The 22,337-nt window shown below is 45.5% G+C and overlaps 1 protein-coding gene across 3 annotated transcripts in view; it reads right to left on the bottom strand.

Annotated features, from left to right (window-relative positions):
• Positions 1 to 22,337, bottom strand: part of LOC143110200 (pleckstrin homology domain-containing family G member 3-like) — a 72,226-nt gene that overhangs the window by 28,976 nt on the left and 20,913 nt on the right. The window contains exons 1-2 of one of the 3 annotated variants that reach the window (XM_076273081.1): positions 8,284 to 8,649; positions 544 to 962 (exon numbers count right to left, since the gene is read on the bottom strand). In XM_076273081.1, the coding sequence (XP_076129196.1) occupies positions 544 to 962; positions 8,284 to 8,422 (558 nt within the window). In that variant the 5' untranslated portion in view covers positions 8,423 to 8,649. Of the gene's footprint in view, positions 1 to 543; positions 963 to 8,283; positions 8,650 to 22,337 lie in introns of those variants that run through there. The other 2 variants (XM_076273084.1, XM_076273083.1) reach the window with 2 other exon arrangements.

A 22,337-nucleotide genomic window follows, 5' to 3' on the forward strand; every position in this document is an offset into this window, starting at 1 on the left:
GCTAACGTTCTACATCAGTAGTCCAGTAATAGGACGCGCTCATTGTGACCACACCATTGGAGGTACAGTAGTTAGCTTCGCTGACTTCCAAACTTGATGACCTGGGTCCCATTTCCATTCTCATCTGATTTGACCTCAATCACTACTCCATTGCCGCCACGTCGATTCAGCACTAGGATTCACCACAGCAAGGAAGGCTCTTTCCTGTCCCTTTCATTTACAGCTATGTTGGAGTAGGTTGCATAGACTATGAAACAGCCCTAAGCTTTCTCACTTGCTTGTGGTGGGTTCATTATGTAGCCTGCATCATTCAACCCCAACCCCATGCATGTACAAGCGCAATCCAGCCACCACTAGATGGACACAGTTATATTGCACAGAACATGCACCGAGATTTAGTTCACATATTTCTGGGGTATTTGATTTTAATCCAAAAATATTTTAATCAATTTCCAGGTGTTTTCCACTCCAAAACCAGTCTCTAAAATTCCAGGTTGCTTAGATGTTAAGGGTCAAGACTAAAAGGTCACCATGACTACTCACCTCCACGATGCTCCGCAGGTCCCTCACATACATGCGTTCCGTCTCGATGATCTCCATGACAACGCGGTCCAGGTAAGTGAGCTTGGGATTGGGGGCCATGGCTTTGGCGGCGAACGGCGAGAGCGGCGGCCCTCCTCCTCCTGCTTCGGTATTTTCCGCCGCGGCGACCGCGTTGTTGTTGTTGCACTGCTGCTGGGCCGGGGTCAGCTCGGGGGGGCAGAGGTCGAGGTCGACGTCCGGCGGCGCGCCGCCGCAGGGCGGGCTGTCGTCACGGGAGGAGCCCGATGAGCCTGACGAGAGTGTGGACACTAGGCTCACCGGCCGCTGGCCCGCGCTACCCGGCTCGCCGCAGTCCGACAGCGTCGCCGTGGACGAGCGCTCATTGCTGCCGACCGAAGCCGTGGACAGCCGAGGCGACTCTGTGTGTGAGAAAGAGAGAGAGAGAGAGAGAGAGAGAGAGAGAGAGAGAGAGAGAGGGAGGGAGAGAGGATAAGGAACAAGGTCAATGGAGAAAGAAAAAAAGATGCACACGGAATTATATAGAAAGTGAGAGATAGAAGGGGAGAGAGAGAGAGATAAGAAGAGATAAGAAAGAAAGAAAGAAAGAAAGAAAGAAAGACAGAAAAAAAGGGAGAAAGAAGGCAATGGGGAGAAGGAGAAAGCCAGAGAGAGAGGGGAAAAGAGGGGGAGAGAGTGTAATTTAACATTTTATTTTTCTTGGGCCATTGGGCCGACGCTTGGGTGAATTCTCCTGATTCAACACACAACTGTCAGCACTAGAGAAGTCCACAATTCATCTGGGAAAGCAAAAATCAGTGATGTAAGAATAATCACGCAGCCACGGTACATCACAACCAGGTCTCCTTCTATGCACTGCGCATACCGCACACTTAACTTGTCTCTCCGAATAAACCCAGGAATGCCAAACGTTGCCAGAGCGTAATTTACTGGGCCTTTTTCTCGTGGCATTGTCTGGTTTAATCTTATGCTTAAAGACAAAAGGCAGGATCATGCAGTACAATGGCCTTTCTTCTTAAAGTAAGTAAGTCAGTCAAAACACCAGTAGGCCACATTTTCTGAGGAATGTTGATTTGTGCTTCAAAGCTCTCATTCATGATGGCTTATTTCACATTATCCTTTATCGACTGTATCCTTAGATGTCTATTGAATTTGTACAACTCCATATGTTCTTGTTGCTTTTGTAATGTGATGAACATTTTACCAACCGGTTTTCAAAGCACTGTTTGAGCATTCTGTGGCATTGTGTAACAGCAGCCCATGAGAGATGCCATGATAACATTAATAGCTTGCGTCACCACCACCAGGTTTGGCCACCAATCTAGCAAGTGTTCAATATGCTGACAGAGAGAGCCTTGAGTTTCCTGGAAACAGCACACAAACAAGGGTGGCCCCGATGAAACAGGTCTTTCAAGGTTTGGTCTTGGCAGGGTGATCAGGAAGGTGGTCGAGTAAACAACTGGGTCCTGATGCACCTTATTCTCACATGCACGCCATTCACACTTCCTTGTAACCAACAGTGACACTATGGCACACGCGCATGCACACACACACACAAGTACACACACACACACACAAGTACACGCACACACACAAGTACACACACACACACACAAGTACACACACACACACACACGTCTCTATTGGACACTTCCCAATAGAGCCCCTAGCCTAAAGCTAACCACTGGCAATATCTTCACTAATCTTTCCAGCAGGAAGTCCAGGGCCAACGTGTTCTGACACTCGAGCAAGGTCACACCCTATTAAAACATGCCTGTACTAAATTGGGATAAATGGCAAGGCAATCAGATTCTTACATAAGTCCCGGCAAAGCAAGAGCACACACCGCGACGAGACTGGGGCATTGACTGGGCATTAGGCCGAGGATCACCAAAACACCAGAGATGAACTCCACCATGTCCACGATACACAAAAGACATTCACTGGTATGACTGAGTGCTGTCTGCCATGATGTGATGGGTCTACTGTCAAAGGGACTTTTGTAAGGGGTGACAGTCATGTCTGAACGCAAACCGTATCATTCAGAGGACAAATACTATTCTTGAATGGAACAATAACGTGTAGACCGCATGTCAACAGAAATACTCACAGCAGCCAGGTCTGTGGTGGTCAGCTGTTGTTGTGTACCCATTATATCTCCTCGTTTTTTTTTACTTTTTTTAAAGTGCTTTGAAATAACTTTTAAAGTGCACTAGACTTGGTTGACATAACTACACAGTGTGGGCACTAGGAAATCGTTCTAACGTTATCTAACAATTACACAATCACATCATGACTTTCATGGTGTCAGAGCTTGTTTTTATGAAACGCAATGACAATGAGACAAAGCCAGGAAGAATTCAGACTGTGCGTGTGTGTGTGTGTGTGTGTGTGTGTGTTTGTGTGTGTGTGTGATGTGTATCATCTGGACTTAAATCTCATAAAGTGTTGGACACACGCAATTCTGTAAGCACAGCATTAGCCCAGGGAAACAGGATTAGTGCAGGGCACGACAGCAGAGCAGAGAGGTCTTCTACCACCCAACACACACAAACACACACACACACACCCACACACACACACACAAACGCACACAAACATCTGTCTGATACACATGACACAAATACAAGCGTGCACAGCAACACACACACACACACTCACACTTATGACAAATCATATACCTGTACATGCTGACTGTCATGCTGACCTGTAAACACACACACACACACACTTATGACAAATCATACATGCTGACTGTCAGTCATGTGAATATACAAATACAATCACCACACACACAAACACACAATGTGGGCTGTATCATTACTGAGAACATTACTGAAAACATCCGCAAGAATGAACTAGAAAAAACACCACACAAGAGGAAGTGTGTGGAGGGATGTGACACTGTCCACAGCTGGTCTCCACTGTCCTGGCCTCCGGACTAAGGGATCCCACAGACACCCACTGCTCACAACAAGTGACAAACAAACAAACACCATCCACACTCACTGTTTATCAACACATTTCCCCAACACCACTCATTCACACGAACAGTGCACCATTCACAAACAAGCACTGTCCATACACTCACTAATCATAAACATAGACTGCACTGTATCAACAGTTAAATGCTGTTGATTCACTCAAGCACTAGTTAACAACCCTGCTAAATGTTAAATGCTGTTAATTCACTCAAACACTTAGCCTGATGTAACCATACTCAATTCTTTTCAGAATTTGAGTCTGGTACTGCCTGACTGGGACGTGATTATGGGGCGTTTCAACAAATACAGGGGAAAAATTACCTCTGCACTGTATAGACCTAACCAATCAGAGCAACAAAATAGCCTACCGTGAATCCTGTGAGAACAGCCAAAACATCCTTCTTCTCACAAATGCCTGTAATACCGAAATCTAAACATCTAGCTTCTCTAGGGACAGCCTTTTTGTTGTAAACAAAATCAAGCGAAGCACGCTCAGGTGACATCGATGACTAGGCACTACTAGTCATCTGCCCATCATCATCAATGGAACAAGTTTAGACCAAATTTCCCAACCTCAAATTTTGTGGGTGGGGTTCAATTCGGGCTGGCTTCCATGCTATCAAACACAAGTTTCGTTTTTACACTACAGTCACAGGGTACTTTCATAAATTAGGCTTACAAATCCCTGAGTTGACATTAAGTCTCATCTAGGGGATGAGTGTAAAATTACATGCTTGAACTTTACGATTTTAAAGTTTGCTATTACTATTGTTGAATAAACAGATACATCATCCTCAACCTAGCAACATCAATTATGACAAAACCTAACATAACACTTGAATATAGGGGGCAGCGGAGAATGAAAACGCCTAATCACAAGCCTCTGGGTGCCACCCTGGTACAGAGCAGACAGGCATCAGCACGCTTTACCAGGCCCGTCTTAGCAGGGCTGTGATTACACATGGGCGTGCCCCCCCGCATCCTGATGAGGGACGATGTTATGTGAGCACATACGTTATGCCGTTACAGCAGAACAAGTAGCAACTAGACTCGGTCTTAACTCTAAGAAAACACACTGAGATGTGATAAAGTTCATATCTCTAAACGTTTTTTTTTTTTTTTTTATATAAAAAAACCGAAAAGTGCTGTGGGTTCATTATACTCTGAGTGTTCCATTCTCTAAGTAGCCACAATGAATTGAGTTGGTGCATTCCGTTGCATGTGAAAAAAAATGTAGGCTGACCATAACACAAGACTAAAGGGTGTGATTGGTGCCAAACATTCACAAGGCTTTTTGTGTATGCAACACATTCTCTCTCTGACAGACACCCACACACACAAATACAAATACACCACACACACAAACACAAATACACCACGCACGCACAATCACATACACACACACACATATAGTTGGTCACATAAATCACATTGTAAAAACATCCAATGGAAGCTTTCCCCTTCTTTAGTCTCCAGTGGCAAACAAAGTAAGGAGCTCCTTTGCCTTGATGTGTGGATGTGTGAGCCACTGACGCTAGTTCCCATAAGACTTCACACACACACACTCACACACTCACACACACACACACACTCACACGCACACACACACTTCACCCACATGGGACACATTGGGTGTTGATGAAGGAATATGAAACTGGCCCATTCCTAAGACATTTCTTTCCAGAGAGAGAGAGAGTGTGTGGCTGTGTGAGGTCTATCAACAGTGATGGGTTCCCACATTCGGAGGAATCCGACTGGCTCTTGGGAGTTCAGCGTGTAGCCGTGCTCCTTTCCTTAACTCACACAATTAGTGTTAAATCATCCGAACATGCAGCGATCATGCATTTGCTGTGATCATCCATTTGCAATGATTGGTGTGTGCATTTGTCTGTGTGCGAGTGTGTGTGTGTGTGAGCACCCGTACACATTGCCTCAAGCAAATCATTGCGCATGCCGTTCATTTTATGGATTGCTGTGATGTAACTGATGTGATCAGGAGCGTGAATTTGTCGAAGGGGCACGTGATTTGTGCAAGTTGGGCCGATTGCACCGGTGACATACCCACTAGGCAGGCTTGCGTTGGTTTCAGATCTACGACTCGGCATAGAATTGAGCTGGTTATTCTGATTCCATCTAAACACAGAAAACCACAGAAGACAGTCAGTTAGTTGGCAAGACTCATGCCCAGCACTGGTCATCTCTTGTCCCAATGTCCATATCCATTTGTGGAGAGAAATTTCTAAAAAGTAAAATAAGATATATTTGTCTTTCTAATGAGAATGTGACAATGACTTACACTGACGTCATATCTGAACTGCTCTAAATCACCAACATGACTCCACTGCAATAAGCATGAGACATTTCCTTGGCCGAGAGCCAATAGAAAAAAGAACAGGAGCTATGCAAAAGCGCTATGGCAACAGTTTATTTGATACACGTTCCCAGCCCTGCGGGATGTAGTCATTCCGCCACAAAAGAGGGGAGATTTTTCTCTTTATCTTTTGGCTCATAAAGACAGCGCTTCAAGGTCTGTGGAACCGGAGGAGGGCGGGGGGGTGGGGGTGGAATCTAGTCGTTTGTAGGACAATCCACCCCCTCCACCCCCTCCTCTCCACCTCTAGCTCTTGCACCCTGGCATCCGTCTCCAAATCCATCCTCCTTTACCACTTCCCCCTCCGTCCACTTGAAATCCCCCAGGGTGCATTTCAAAAGAAAACATTTTCAAACCGGCCGGCATCTCCCGTCAGCCCCTCCCCTGTGCGTGGACATTGGACTTTAACATCTAGAGCGGTTGGCGGGACAGACAAATCTGACACTCACACACACACACACAAACCTACATGCATATACACACAGTGAACAAAACCACGTACAATACACTGATAAATAAATCCATACACTTAGGTTAGGTACCAACATAGACACATACACCCAGATTAACTTCATGCTTGTCCACATTTTATGTGGTACTTGTAAGAGTTATGGTACATGCCATAACTTTATCTACAAAAGCAAACATGAATGTAGCTTGTTCTTGGTATTGAAGTACCACCACTGCCTATATATCTAATCGCCCAAAGCACTGTTAGCCCCTATCTCCACACTCCCTCAGGGGCCTCTGCATCCAGACGTGCCTGGGGAGACCCGACATTAACCCACATTATCTGCAGCCCTCCCCGACTGAGACGTCTCTTCACCCAGGAAGAGGCCTCCATCCTCTGGAGCCCCCCCTTAGACATCTTCTGTGTTTTTCCCTCTGCTCTCCCCTCTGTCTGCACTTCTACAGCCCCTGCTGCACTTTCAGGCTACACTAGCCAGAGGGCCACGGCTGTAAACGGGGATTATAACGATTGCGAATAAATCACCGCTTGCATCGGACAGCGCAGATGAAACAGACGAGTACAGGACCGCATGTGACGGAAGATCCGCTAGTGAAAGGCCACCATGGTGCCCATTCCACCGCCTACCACCCCCACCATCCCCAACCGAGCCATCCGTTTCACAAAGCCGATGCTCTTCTGATGTTTAAAGCCCTGTGTTTACACACCACGGGCTGGGGTTTAGTGGAGCAACCGGTTGGCCTTCATCAGCACAGCGTGCTGAATCACCGACCATAAGCCACATTTGAGTGCCTGTACTTGCAAGTAACGTTTGTAAACCTCAGTTTAAGAAACCAACGTTGCTGTACAGAAACAAAATCGCTGTGGCTAAAGCCTGGAACCAGTCGAGTTCAGTCAAGTTCGTCATGAAGGGTGAGTGACAATCCTCCTCTCCCATGCCCATCATAACTGCCACTTAGTAATCAAGATCACTAACATTAAAGTATACTATAGTTTTTGTTTCCTCCAAGTTAGTATCTCAAAAGTGTTACATTTTTCAGAAAATCGGACCTGGTTGAGAATGTATTTCTATGATGTCACAGGAATATTGCAACAGAGCTTCCTTTCCAGTGAGGAGACTTACTCATGTTGGAGAGACACAGTCAGCGCTACGCTAACGGTTCTTGGTGACTCATCATTGAATGAGCAGGGTGTACATATCCACAGGTGTGGTGTCGAGCATAGGTGAAATGAGTGACTCTTTTTCTCTCTCCCCCTCTCTCTCCCTCTAATTTTCTCTGACTCAGTCCCAGGCACTAGAGCAAACGTTTACACAGAGCTTCCTCTCTTCTTCCTCCCGGTCAAAAAGAACGTCCAACCATGACCTCCCGGAGCGTGGGAGAAAAAATATGGTTTTCAAATCAAAATGAATGACATTCGTGTGTTTTTGTGTGTGTGTGTGTGTATGTGTGTGTGTGTGTGTGTGTTCACCTTGAAAAGAAAAAGCCTGAGGTGAACATAAATCTCAGAGCCAACATCCGTTTTTCCCTCAGTGAAAGGGATACCCGAGTGGCTCATGGCATTCCAAAATCTTGCACCACCTTATCTCTCTATCTCTCGCTCTCTCTCCCTCTCTGCCCCTTTCTCTCCTTCCCTCATCCACATCCAGAACCACATCAGAGGAACTTCAGGCACCTGCTCTGCGGAAAGCCGGGTGTAGTCCATTCAGCCGAAACTCCTGAGGGATGAGGGTGCAGCAGCCACACTTAGTCACTCACCACATCAGACGAGATCCACACCCACCTGTTCTGGACAACACACACAGCTCCATCCATTTCCTCTGCAGCCCACCCCCCCCCGCCCCCCCCCCCACACACACCTGTTGGAGGGAGGCTTGGGGCCCCCACTCACTCACTCACCCAGCAGACGGGACACCCTGCGGTTGAGCCCGCTCCGGAGCACGCGTTCCTCCCAGAGGACCCTGAGTGCTAACACGTCCAGGCTGGGCCTCAGGAGCCCTCCCCAGCCCCGCTCCTTACTGCCACCGAGAGAGCCCATCGCCCATCCGATCACCTGAAGTCCTCCAGTCCGACTGATCAATCAATCAATGGAGAGGTTGGATCTGGCAGCTCTGCACAGTAGTGAGGTCCTCTGCATAGATCAATACCTTCCTCTCTCCTATCCAACAACTGGCCCAGTTTAAACTGAGCCTAGCCGTGTATACACACACCCATGTGCACAAACTCACACACACACACACACACTGACTGTGAGGTCAAGTGAGCCGTTGGTTGCTCCCGGTCCAATCCCGACACACACAAGAGTGTGTAAACACAGGGGCACGCCCCCTCTTATCAGGAGGGAGGAACAAAATGTTTAAAAAGGCAGAAGGAGGAAGACCTTAAAGTCCGAGTAAGATCGTAAGAATGCACACGCTGTGTGGTCATCTCTTCTATTCACCGTTGGCCAATATTTCATCAACACTCCCTTTGCCCCTCCTCTCCTCTCCTCTATCTAAAACAGTTCTCTCCCTCCACTTAATCTTCTCTATCATTCATTCCAATGCCAGAGGTACTCTTAAGCCTGCTCAGCTGGAGGTACACTGAGTAAAAGTATGTGTTCACAATAATGCCACTTTATACTGCACAACACAGGACACAAAGGGCAGTGAGTCTAAAATGACCACTCTGTGTACAGTACACTGTTCCCCAGAGCAAAGGACCCTTAATATATTACCCTGTCAATCATTCCACAGTTATAATCCTGCCTGGTAATTAAGTATAAGGTTACCTAACATAATCAGTCCTGTTTAATATTATTAGTTGTGCGTAATGGTACACCTCTACAGATTCCTTGGTCTTTGCTGTTTGGCATGTACACTCTGCTGAATATCCCTAATGCCAATTTAATGACAAGAAACTAGTAACTGTTATCAGTAATCAGCTAAAACGGTTGCATTTTTTTAAAACTCTGGGTGCTTTGCAGCATGCCGGGCTCTTAAAATATTCAAACACACACAGACTTAAATAGCCCTCTGTCAACACAGCCACGGATGGGTGCCGAGGGTGATCTTTATGGATTCGAGTTGTGGGCACATTCCACATCAAAGGCCGACCGGGCGGGCATGGTAACCTTTCCTTGCGGTGTCCGCTGGTTTGAAGCCCACTTGCACCAGTGACCTTAAGCGCTCTTTTGAACGTGCCAGGGGTTTGGGAGGGCAGAAACGGCGTCTAGGCTGTGTGGGTGACTGGGGGGGAGGGGAGGTCACTGAAGCAATGAAGGGTCCACAGCTCACTGCTGCACGGAGCTGGGCTACGTCAAGACCCAGAGTAGTGTGGTAGACTTCAACATTGGACCAGACCTCAAATCAAGAAATGGTTCTGTTGTATTTTTTGTAACCATGCTGTTGGATAAATAACGTGATTAGTAAAAGTGCTACAAGCACTGTAGGAAGGTCGGCTGTAGGAATGGTTCATATACAGTAGAATCCCTACTCCCTAGTTTCTTCCCTGACAAAGTCCTGACCTGATGCGGCCTGTTGCTCGCAATAAACAAATGACCATAATGACCTGGGGCACCCATGAGCGGCCTCAAGTGGACAGCATTTCAGAATCTGTACACAAATGTGGTGCTCTCTGTGCTCCGTGTATGAGGACTGCAATAAAACATTCCAACCATCCCAACTGTTATTGTAGTTTCAAACAATGCAACACTGCACAATGGGCCACCAATGTTACATTAATCTGTTAGGGGCTTTATAAAATTTTTCCACTTTGAGTTTCATTTTCTCATTCCCTCTTTGGTCAGAAAACAAATGGAGGCACTTGAGCAGAAACAGTATTAAACTAAACAGGAGAGCACCGGTCACAGCTCAGATATGCTGCTTATGGTGTTGGCCTGTGTGTCTCAGTGTGTGCAAATGAATACAGATTAAATTAGGGAGATTATCAAATTAACATTTCATTTCAAAACAACACACAACTTTCCATAATGACATCCCATTGCAGCTGAACACATCATCTTTAAAAACTTGGAGAAAATGGAAAAGGGGGGGGGGGGGTAGGCAGATTTCAGATTTCTCATGCCGATATATATTTTGGATGCATAATCCAGGGGTGTGGTGTAAAAGGCCTTCAGAGACATATTGAAGCAGATGCTCTCTTTTTGAGTGCTAATTGGGTTGGCTGAGAGGGGACTACACAGGATTACGGCCTCAGATGGTGTGGGAGTGAGGCGTGCAGATTACGCTCGTCAGCCATTACTCGGGCGAATGGGCCGAGGTGAGTGTTTACTGTGCTCTCAGGCAGACCCAGGGTAAACAAGAGCCAGGCACTTTAGAGAGAGAGGGAGAGAGAGAGAGAGAGAGACAGACAGACAGAGAGAAAAGAAAAGAAAAAAAAGAGAGAGGGATAGAAAGAGAGACAGGGCAAGTGAGGTCAGGGCAAGTAAACAACTGTGTAACGATGCATTGCTTCACAGACACATACACACGAACATGCTTTTGCACAGACACACACACACACACACACACACACACACACACACACACACACACACACACACACACACACACACACACACACACACACACACACACACACACACACACACACACACACACACACACACACACACACACACACACACACACACACACACACACACTCTCATCACTATGCACATTTGTACACAACATCCATCAAAACCACTACCACCATATGTAGTGGGCATCTTTTTAAAGGATCTGGGCTGCCAAACGATGCCCTGGGAAACTATTTTTTTTGACTGTTTTTATTTTTGTTTTTTAACAGCCAATGATATAAAACATGTGAAACCCCTAAAGAGGGTCTGATAACTGAATCACAGGGATAATCTTAGGACTGATACAGTCCTGGGAAACCATGGGGCTATCCGGAAAACAATATCCCCATTGACTCAATGGGAAGAGATCTATGTAAACAATTAGCAAAAATTACAGTCTTTAAGGACAGAGACTAACTCAAGCATCAGAAGAAATGACTGATTACTTTTTACTGATTTTTACTAGCTGATCAGCTTTTCATAATAGCTGTCAACTAGTCATTATTTAAGGTACAGTGCTGATGCTAACATTGCCGCTAGTGTTAGCTGTTAGTAGGGGGATGTTCAATCTTTAGATGGTTATCTGTAGCAGACGTGTTCTTATAGTACTTTAATACAGCTGAACACAGTGGAACAGATCTCATTTTCATGAAATACATCCAAACATTGGAATGTCTAGCCCGTTTAGTCTTTAGCCATTTTGTTCACGACTAGTTGAGGCATTAGAGGCAAACCATAGGGCTAGCCTGAAAATAATATCCCCATTGACTCAATGGAAAGAAATCTATATCAACAATTAGCAAATATTACAGTCTATATGGACAGAGTAGTGAGATCTCAGAGACTAACTCAAGTGTCAGAAGAAATATCCAATGAACAGCTTATAAGCATGGAAGCATCACATATAATTCAGATAGCATTATATTCCCTTTTGCAGATCAAACCGGTGAATGCCTGCTTTGGAGGTATAGCTCATGTTTGGTACAACATTTGCAATGTTAATCAAACATTCTGGAATGTTGTAAGTGAAACACTAGACTGTCCCTCAGTACAGTGTGTGTGGCAGGCAGGCCTATGTATTAACGTTACATGACAGGATTAAATGTGCCTAAAGAATGTCCCAGGGTGGCGATCAGCCAAGAGAAGAAAAAAAAAGAGAATAGCTCAAAGGCACATTCTAGAGGTGTCATCTTCCATATCCTATCCTTCCTCTCTCAGCCGTGGACAATCTGGAGAGATGACATAGACATTCCTATGATGTGGTTCTTGGCTAATGCTAAACACCATGGTATGTTTGAGTGTTTGGGGGGGGGGGGGAGTGTTGGGGGAGCGCTACAGGTCAGAAATTATATGAGATTAACTTCTCACATACAAGAAGCTCAGAGAATATTTCCTTAATCCTAGACTGGGGGGATGGAAGGGGGTGGGGGGTGCTTTCAGGGTGCTGGGTTTGAGGGGTTGGGGGGGGGACATTAGGCGGAATGTCTAGCATTCCAGAGAGATTGCATCAAACTCTCTTACTGTAGCCTTTTAATTCTTGGAATTCCTGGCATGAGGCGGAGGAGCCGGACTGAAGCACAAGTCTGCTGCCTCGGAGAGACCCCCAGACTTCCTGCCTTTCCCAGCCCTTCCCCTCCTGCCCTGGTCTCTGCCCTGCTGCCCTTCCCCTTAACCTCCCCAGGCCTCCGCTTCCTCCTGCCCACCACCAGCCCAGACCCTCCAGCTGATCCTGCCCCTGATGGGGGCTTTCACAAAGTCCTACTGATTTTTACTAGCTGATCAGCTTTTCATAATAGCTGTCAACTAGTCATTATTTAGTGCTGATCCTAAAATTGCCTCTAGTGTTAGCTGTTAGTAGGGGGATGTTCCATCTTTAGATGGTTATCTGTAGCAGACATGTTCTTATAGTACTTTAATACAGCTGAACACAGTGGAACAGATTTCATTTTCATGAAATACTTCCAAACATGGGAATGTCTAGCCCGTTTAGTCTTTAGCCATTTTGTTCACGACTAGTTCACTACTGCAAACAGCACAGACTAGTGATTTTAATAAACAACTAGTTGATGAAACCCCTGCCTTGCCCCTGCCTTGCCCCTGCCCTTCCAGCTATTTTTCCATTACATACACATGTAATTCGTCCCTTCTCAGGGCTGAAAGATGCCTGATCTATAAGCGGGCTCAAAATCTTAAATCACACCTAGCATTAGGATCAAGGCTCAAACCACACAGCTCCACCTTGGGGCACAAGTCAAGGTCATCATCAAGTTAAGGTTCTATTCTGAGTGAACACTCACTCCTGTAAAATCCACTAACATCCACTAACATCAGACAAAATAATATGTATAAGTATAATATCCAATTACTTCCCCGAGCTCCCAGATTCTTCACATCCACTTCTTCACATCCACTAAAGAACTGTAGATGTAGACTGCAGACATAGGCCACACCAGTACACTCATATAGCCTATAGCTTCCCAGTTGACAAAGGCAGTATAAAGGAGAAGGCACTCTTAAATTCAGCTGGCCATTTAAAGAATGTTTTATGGACAACACTAAATATATTTCATACATGCTTCTGATGCCAAAGTCCATTTACCTTACATTAACATGTTATTATGAGAAATGGGGCTGCTCATTTTAGAAGCACAATAAATCACCAAGGGATTCTTGGCGATCGTATCTTCTTGTGATGGATGGTTTTAATAACCATGCAGGCGTCGCACAAAACAATAACCACAAAGCTGCCCTGTCCTTTCACTATGCAAGAGCACAACTCTAAATCTTTACTAATATGGTAGAAGCAGAGAACGAGAGAGAGAGAGAGTGAGAGAGAGAGAGAGTGAGAGAGAGAGAAAGAGAGTGTGTGAGAGAGAGAGAGAGAGAGAGAGAGAGTCAAAGTGTTAGAGTTACACAAACAGAGGGAGAATGGAATGTGAGTCTATTCATGTACTTGACCAAGTAAATCTGATTTATACACTACTTTTATAAACTAACGCACAGAGGTTTTATATAGAGGCTGACAGTATGGCTGAATTGGGAGTTCTGGCCAGATTAGCTCTACCCACTAACAGATTTAGGCCCACTGCTTTAAGGCCGAGATGATCACAGGCTATAAACCCCACCACAAATATATCACAACTGAGGACAGGGCTGTTTAGCATCCACTTCCAAGGTGACATGAGTGCTATGTTAGCTTGTCTTCACCCCGACGGTGGCTTACGGGACATGAAGATGGAGGAGAATGTGGACTTGGCTGGATGTGCTTGGATGCTGATCTTCACCTTGCCCGCAGTGATGAGGTGTAACACTTGTATCACCAGCCACTGAGATGAACAGATGTCTGTGTGTGTCTGTCTGTGTGTGTGTGTGTGTGTGTGTGTGTGTGTGTGTGTGTGTTGGGCAAAGGGATTCATTCTTTGCATGCAATGGTGACGCTTTAGGATTAATGGTGTTAATACTCATCCCATTCTTCAATAGACATACACACACATGCACTTGACATGACTCATGATAATCCATAAGAACTGCTGTTATGATATTATAACTATTAAGACTACCATTGTCATAATAGAGCATTGCCCATTGTTATACAATGCAACTTAATCGCATGTGAAAACCTCGTTCATCTCTTCAGATCTGACATAACCGTTTGTCAAGAGTAAAAAAAGGCCTTCTTTAGGTTGAAAAACAAACGTAACTTTTGGAATGACGATATGATTTGTGTGTTTGTTATGGGCCAGTCTGTGAATGGAATCAGAACCACTCTTGATGCATACAAATTAAATTAAAACCTTTGATTCACGGCCATATGCCCTTTCCAGCCACCAGTACACCTCCAGCTGACCGGTCCATCTGGTGTACTTGCAAATCAACCTGCGCAGTAATACAATCTTCTACCCCCTCTGCCTTACTCAGCTGAAAGTAACCTTCAGACCATGTTAAGTCAAACACTCAAAGAACAAGCTCTTGCATAGAATTCTCAGCATCAAGTAAGTTTGTCACTGGGATTACATCATATTTGTAAAATGCACCTAGAACATTATGCTAAAAGTGCATTCTAAATATGGCTTTAAATGTCTCCCGCTAATATAACTCCATTTCCAAAGATGCATTAGATAAAGATTTTTGTAGGTCATCGAAAATGACTTAAGGAGAAAAGTTGAGTATTTGGACCCTGTTCCACCTCAGACCCTCAACTCTTTACACTAACAGTCACCCAAACCAGCTCATCGCACCAACACAGAACAAGATCTGGGGATACTATAATATGTGTGTATTCTTGAGCCATTACTCTGACAGTGTTTTTGGGTGAATAACACAAACTGATTGATAGCATAAAAGGGGGAGTGTTCAGTCAAGACATCAGGCGTCCACACTCTGCCATTAAACCTTCATCCAGGCAGACATCAAAGCTGGCCCTAAACGTTTCTGGGAGCAGCGGAGACGCTTAAATCATTTTCATGCTCCCATAAAGCATTGCAAGAAGCAAGTGAGGCTATTGGATGCAGACTGAGAGCCAAGTGGCAGCCAAGGGGCACACGCTGTGGCCTGCACTTGCTAATGAAATCAAAGCCATTAGAAAGGAAAAACACATCACCTGTGGTAAGGCTAAATTCAGTTGCTAAGGCTATTAAGGATAATCGCCTGTTTTGGTAACAGTAGCACACACACACACACACACACACACACACACACACACACACACACACACACACACACACTGGAGGATGCACATGGCCTCGGGGTGGACCTGTAGGTTTAGACCTGTGAGAGCTGCATTGGAAAAACAAACATGGCACAGCAGCATCTGCCATTTGATCTCCTTTTCACACAAACTCAAGTCCTGCAAAGGAGAGGTCTGGAAGCATCCCAGCTGCTAGCTGCAGTTAGCCACAAAGTGCAAACACCAATGCTGGTCATATCAGCCAACAGATATGAATGCATGAATGGAACTAAAACAATATCTAAATCTGCCCCAGCCTTAGGCAAAATGGTGATTCTATTATTTCATTTTCTCAATTTCTGTTACACTCTTGGGAATGTAATTAAATAGCAATTTGATTGAAAATCTGGAGAACACTATAAAAAGCACCGTCGGGGCAAGTGAAGGAGGGATGCTGAGAAGACAGGAGTCTTGTTATGTAAGTGGAGCGCTGCGGGTTTTGGAAGCAGACCTCCCCTGCTGATAAGCAGCTACTTGGAGCCCTGGAGCATGTGACATCACCTAAGCCACTTAACCAGGGAAAGTGCCTCGCTAACGACTGCTTGAGTGGACGACCATTTCCAGAGACAAAAAAAAAAACACAAATGCCCATGCAGCAACATTCAATGCCAAGGTCTGTGGCATGCACTCAGAGACGAGAAACGACACACTTCGTTTTTGATGATAACATACAGTCAAGGTCAGTGTCAACACTGGATGTGACTTTTGTCATGAATGCCTGATCAGACCCGCTCAGTGTTGCAGATGGGTGCTGCCAGCTTGACTGAGAAGCACCATTGTTGCTCACCAAAACAGGGATCGCATTGTGCCTAAAAAAAGACCCCTACATTCCCCAATGAAATGCAAACCATTGCACAATGACTATAATGGAGAATAACTACAGATTTGGTCTTGAACCATAAACAAAGTAGAAAGAAAGCCATAAATACATATCTAATTCAAATACCTAGAATTCTCCATCTCTCGATTTCTGAGGCAAACAATTGCTTTCTTCTCAGATTAAGCTTAATAACACGGTCCTGCTACCTGACGCAGGTCCTCAAAAAGGAAAACAACACCAAGACAACAACAGGGAGAGGTGAAAGCATTCATCGAAGGTGCAACCTTTGAAAAGACACAGTCAAAACACTCCATCTTCACACAATCAAGGCTGAAGAATAATAATCAAAGCCATGACCGGGTCCAACCACAGCTTGACCTTACATTTAGAAGATTACACAGCACGCATTGTCCGTACCTTCATGCGCCTTTGTTTTGCTCTGGATGGAGAGTTCTGCTGTATATACACACACACGCTCAGGTATGCCAGAAATCCTGGTGGTTTTGGAGGTTTCGGGGTTTTGTTGTTGGAGAAGGTAAAGGTGACTCTCAGCCCTTTGAGTTTCTCGTAGCCCAGACGCCCACACACACAGACTGTGAGGCGCTTCCACCTGTAGAGCTTCGCTCTGAAATGCCTCCCCACAGACATACACACTCACCGCCACCACCACCCAACCCCCACCCTTGGCAGTAACTTGGCGGAGAACTTCTATCCAATTAGTGACAGCTCCCTCCTGCTGACACACACACGCACCACTAACACACACACACGCATCTACACACAGAGATATTGTCGTCACTAACACAAACAAAGTTTGGAACACACACACACACACAAACACAGAAGACACTGAATCTGGCAATGAGGGCTCATTACCCATGAATGGCTTTCTAGAACAGCAAATTATTCTGTTCAAAAACAGAATGGACTCTTGCTGAACCTTTTATGACATTCATGAATTTGCCCACTGAGGCATTTACCAATTTGCTCCTGAACACGAGCCGGAAGGTAATAACAATGCATGGATCTCCGGCTCTCGTGAACTCAACATGGCGAGTACTTAGAGCCTTGTGCGATTTGATGCGAGGGCCGTTAATGCAAATCAAATCTGCGGGTTGAGAATGCCTGGTGGCAGAGCAGCAGAAGCCAATGCGCTCCACCATAGAGGCACCGAAACGACACAGAAACCGCTCACTTACGCTGACCTCGAGGGCAACCCCGAGAGTCGCGGCTCCCGCGGTCCAGACCAAACATTAGGACTGAGTCAAAGAAAACAATGGGCATGGCAGAGTCATGTGTGATTACGCTCTCGGGAGGAGGCTATTCTGAGTCTAAACTCACCACAGAGGATCTCTCGCTCTCTCTCTCTCTCTCTCTCTCTCTCTCTCTCTCTCTCTCTCTCTCTCTCTCTCTCTCTCTCTCTCTCTGAGAAGTGCCCGTGGGAGGAGGGGGTGGAGGAGGGGTAGGGGGGTTATTACACACCATTATACACCCACACTCAGGACCACCCGTGCCATTCAGTTGGGCAACGAACGCGTGGGAAACAGAGTTATGAGATCGGCTGAATCGGACTTGAGAGATGTAACCAAGCAGTGTGAATGATTCAGACCACAACAGGGATCTGCTCCCAAAAAGCTCTATTTAAAGGCCCAACCACAAGCTGTGATACACAGAGCCAAATATTTGGATCAACTGAAGAAAATACTTGGGAGATCAGCTCAAAGCGAAAAAGCAATCTACTCTAACAGAGGTAGATTATCACACTGTCCATTCTGTTAATGGGCACACACTAATTGGAATAACGTTTATTCCGATCCCTAATCGGAAGGATCTATAAAAACAGGATGAGCAACATGTACTGGAGCCATCTGAGCGATCTACTGGAACAGCCCAAGAGATCTGCAGAGGGAGGGAGGGGCAGCATTCATTCACCTCTATGCAGTGCTCCTAATCTGCCCTAATCCATTTACCTACTTTAGCAACCTCCACATGGCCAAGTGTGCTCTCTCTGTTCTACCCCTCTCTCCTTCCCTCTCTTTCCCCCCCCTCTTCTTTCTCTCTACCTCCATCCCTCTCTTACCCTTCCCTTCTCCCTTCTCTCTTTTCCCCCCCTCCCCTCCTCTATCTCCCTCTCTCTTTCCCCACTCTTCACCTTTCGCACCCCTCTCTGCCCTCGCTCTGTCCTTCCTCTCATCACTTGTTGTCATCCTTCCTTCTTAATGCATGGGCACGCCGCCATGGACATTCCCATTCCATCCACCATGGGTGGCATGTATTAGCGGGGCCACGCCAGGCTCCGCACACACTCACAGATAAACGTCCCATTCATGAGGAAAGGCTTCTGCCTGCGTCACTCGCCACTTATCTAGTCATGTTCTCAAAGAGCTCAGTTTACACTGACTGAGATCTAAGCATAGGATGTGACTCACTGGTTTGTAATGGCTTGCCGCATGATGGCGGCTGGGACGTGGTGGTGAAACATATGGGAAAACTAGACACGCGGATGTTGGTTTAGTATATGGGGCTGAGTAATACTGATCCGCAAAGAGGAAGGCAGTGGTGAAGATCAGCAGATAACGTTTATTGGAAAGAGTAGAAAACTTCTGGAGTATCAGAGAATGCTTCATTTTGCATTAGTTTGAAGTTTGTAGAGGATCTGTCAGGATGGACGCACTGTGCTTGGTCATATCTGAATAGATTTGGGCTTGAGGTCAAGCAGAGGTCTACTCACCACCACTAAGTGCTCACGCAAACTGTGAGAATGTTCAAGAACGTGATTCACTGATCACACAACCATCATGACAAACGCTCACTTGAACAAAGTAAAACAAATTGCACAGAGAACATGATAGTAATTTTTTCATCGGTCGACAAAAGCCAAAAGTAGCAATGTCCTGACGTACGGTGTTAGAAGGTGCCACTGGTATGATGTCAGCATTCGGGGGTAAGTGGGTAAAGAGGTATGCCTTCTGGACTGTGCCTAAAACTAACAAACGCGCAAACTTGAGTGGAATAACAGACCCACTCTCCTCGGAAAGCCTAGGGGGATGGGGGAGCCGGCCGGCGCTCGTAGAAGTGGTTTTCCACTTGCAGAGAAACACAGAGAGAGACAGTGCGCCGCATGGCTGACGCTGTGGGATGATTACGCTCTTGTGTGTTTCGCAGCCGGGGCCAAAACACCTCCAGTCATAAAGCCTATCTTCATGTTAGCCGAGAAATAAACAGCGCCTGCTATAGATATAAAGGCTAATGCTGATGAATATCAAGGGAAAAGATGGCTGGAGGCGATTCTGCTGATGAGGAAAAATTAAGTTTGTAGCTTGGACATTTTCCTCTGTCGTAAAAACAGAACCAGGGAAAATTACTTTGTTGCATTCGGCTTGAACCGAGATGAGGTTCACCTCAGGTCAAATCGTTTCGTAACTTGATTTACCTAGATAACAAATACCAAAGTTTGAAGTAAATAGAAACTTCGGGTATAAACAAAATTCCAATGTAATACCACCATCAAAACGTGCTTATTGATATGGTCGGGATGACGGGCAGGATACTGGTGAGCCTTTTGATTTGGTTTATTTGACCAGCTGTCAGAGCTGAAGAGCAACATGCCTAGAGTGGATTTCTTGGGTGCGCAGTGATCAGACCTCGGGCATGCAAATAGCGCAGTCAAGTTTTTTTCCCCCCGCACCGGAACGTAGAGAGCTCATTTCATGAAATGGGGAGATGTGAGCCTTGCACAATCTTTGTAAAAACTCACTCCTCGTCCTGACGTTGCCTCACACAGTGGACCCGGGGGTACATTCCCTACGCCTGCAAGAATCCGGGGGTTTCTGCAAGGCGAGCTGTAATTCCTCATGGAGTTGTTTGTTCTTCCTGAGCTAAGCTCGATAATTCTCATCATATTTCCCATTCAGGTCCCTGCTTATGTGGTATGTCAGCACTGCAATTAAATTCTCAATAATTCCTCATTAATTGTATAGTTATCCGTGTCTGTAATGACCTCTGTTCAAGTTAGGGGTCATCACTATAAGACAAAGATGTGCTGAGAACACTGTTGTGATGTCTTGCAGTTATGTCCTCTACTCAATATGAACTGCATAGCAAACCTGTCAGGTCATTAACACTCCCTTCTCTTCGTCCACTCCCACTCCTGAAGAGGTCAGAGAAGACACCAGAAAAAGGAGATGAAATAACACTGAGGACATACAAATGCTCTTTGGGAGACGTTTAGAAAAAAACAACTTGGGGTTAAGTAAAGTCTGCTGATTCACCCACAACAATCGGTGATGGGCAGAGCATTTCCTGACTGGCACACTGGATTCTCAGGACTAAAAAAAAATGTTTGCTTCGTTCTCCCACCATTTGCCTGAAGAAGACCCAGCAGGGTCGAAACGTTGCATTAAATAATTGGGAGTCAAAGCAGTGTTGCGGACATTATATTTTTCCAATTGCTTCGTTCTCCCAACCATGTGTCTGAGCCAAACCTTCCAGTAATTTCTGGTTGCTGGTCTGCTTTCAAACGTGCACTTATATACCTCTCAGTAGCCATATCACAGGTCACGACTTCCAACGATTAAAACCAGTCAATTCCATCTCAACCCATCATCCAATTTCTCATGATTATTGAGTATCAGAAATAAAACAGACGTCAGGAAAAGCCAAAGTAAAGGGCTTGGAAGGAAGGAGAAACTCTACTGGAATGAAACAGCATTTTTTTCACGACTGTCTCTGATCTGAGGCACTCAAGCATCTTGATAGGTTTGTATGGACAGACATGACAGGCTACTGGCACAATACATTGGAATACATAACTGGAATATATTTTGCAAATGACTTTGGCTCTAGTTTCTTCAAACAGACAGCTTTGTTCAATGACGACCCCCTTGGCCGTATTCAGAAGCAAAGGCTTTTGCTTAGAATAAAGCACTTTTGTGCCAAAGGGGGTTTGCTATGCTCTGTATGCGGTTATAGTCTCAGCAGGCCTTTCTGGGATGCCCTCATTTCCCCATGCAGTTAAGCATGAGGAGAGTGATTTCCCAGGACTAAAGGTAAGCAACTATCGGGCCTGTTGGTGAGTTATGTTGTCTTGGCTCTTCTCTTTTGATACTGGGCAATACATTTGTACCTAGAAAACTTTAAATCATCACACAGCTTGATGTGATCAACAAATCAGAACACTAGGAACCGGTCATGTGTCCAGAAATATTTCAACAAAGTTGCTCCTGTGTATCATCCATCGCCTTGAGGAAGCTGGTCCACATCAGGCCTTTTGCATAGATGTGAAAGACTCATGCAAAGTGCCCACAGACATCCCGAGAGAGGTCCAGGATTTCACCCTTGCTTGGTTAGTTTTGTTGCTGCAGTCCCTGAAACTAAAAGGTGACACTGATAACAGTATTTGACAAGGGTGATAAAATTCAAGGATGAACAATTCGGTAAACAAAATATGTACTGGGTATACAAATTCTGATCAAACTCAGGTCCTGTAAACACGATGTTTCCGCCTGTACCATGGCAACACTGATAGTAGACAGAGCATAAACTGTGAATGCACCAGTTAGTTACTTAGCAAGGCCAAACGTTATTTAGTTTATGGGTTCATGTGGGTTTTGTTTGTATTGGATTTCCAACTGTTTCTTCCTCAACTGGGTGATGCTAAAAGAAGATATGTGATACAGGCTTGCACTTTCAAAACACCGCATGCAGAAGCATACACTGGCACACACACACTCTCTCTCTCTTCCTCCTTCACACACACTGACACACACACACAGACACACACACACACAGACACACACAGACACACACAGACACACACACACACACACACACACACCGCCAGCCAG

The sequence above is a fragment of the Alosa pseudoharengus genome, unplaced genomic scaffold (assembly GCF_046254945.1).
Source record: "Alosa pseudoharengus isolate Yale_2024_CS ecotype anadromous, Long Island Sound unplaced genomic scaffold, YU_APseudo_1.1 YU_APseudo_1.1_scf_7, whole genome shotgun sequence".
NCBI lineage: Eukaryota > Metazoa > Chordata > Actinopteri > Clupeiformes > Clupeidae > Alosa > Alosa pseudoharengus.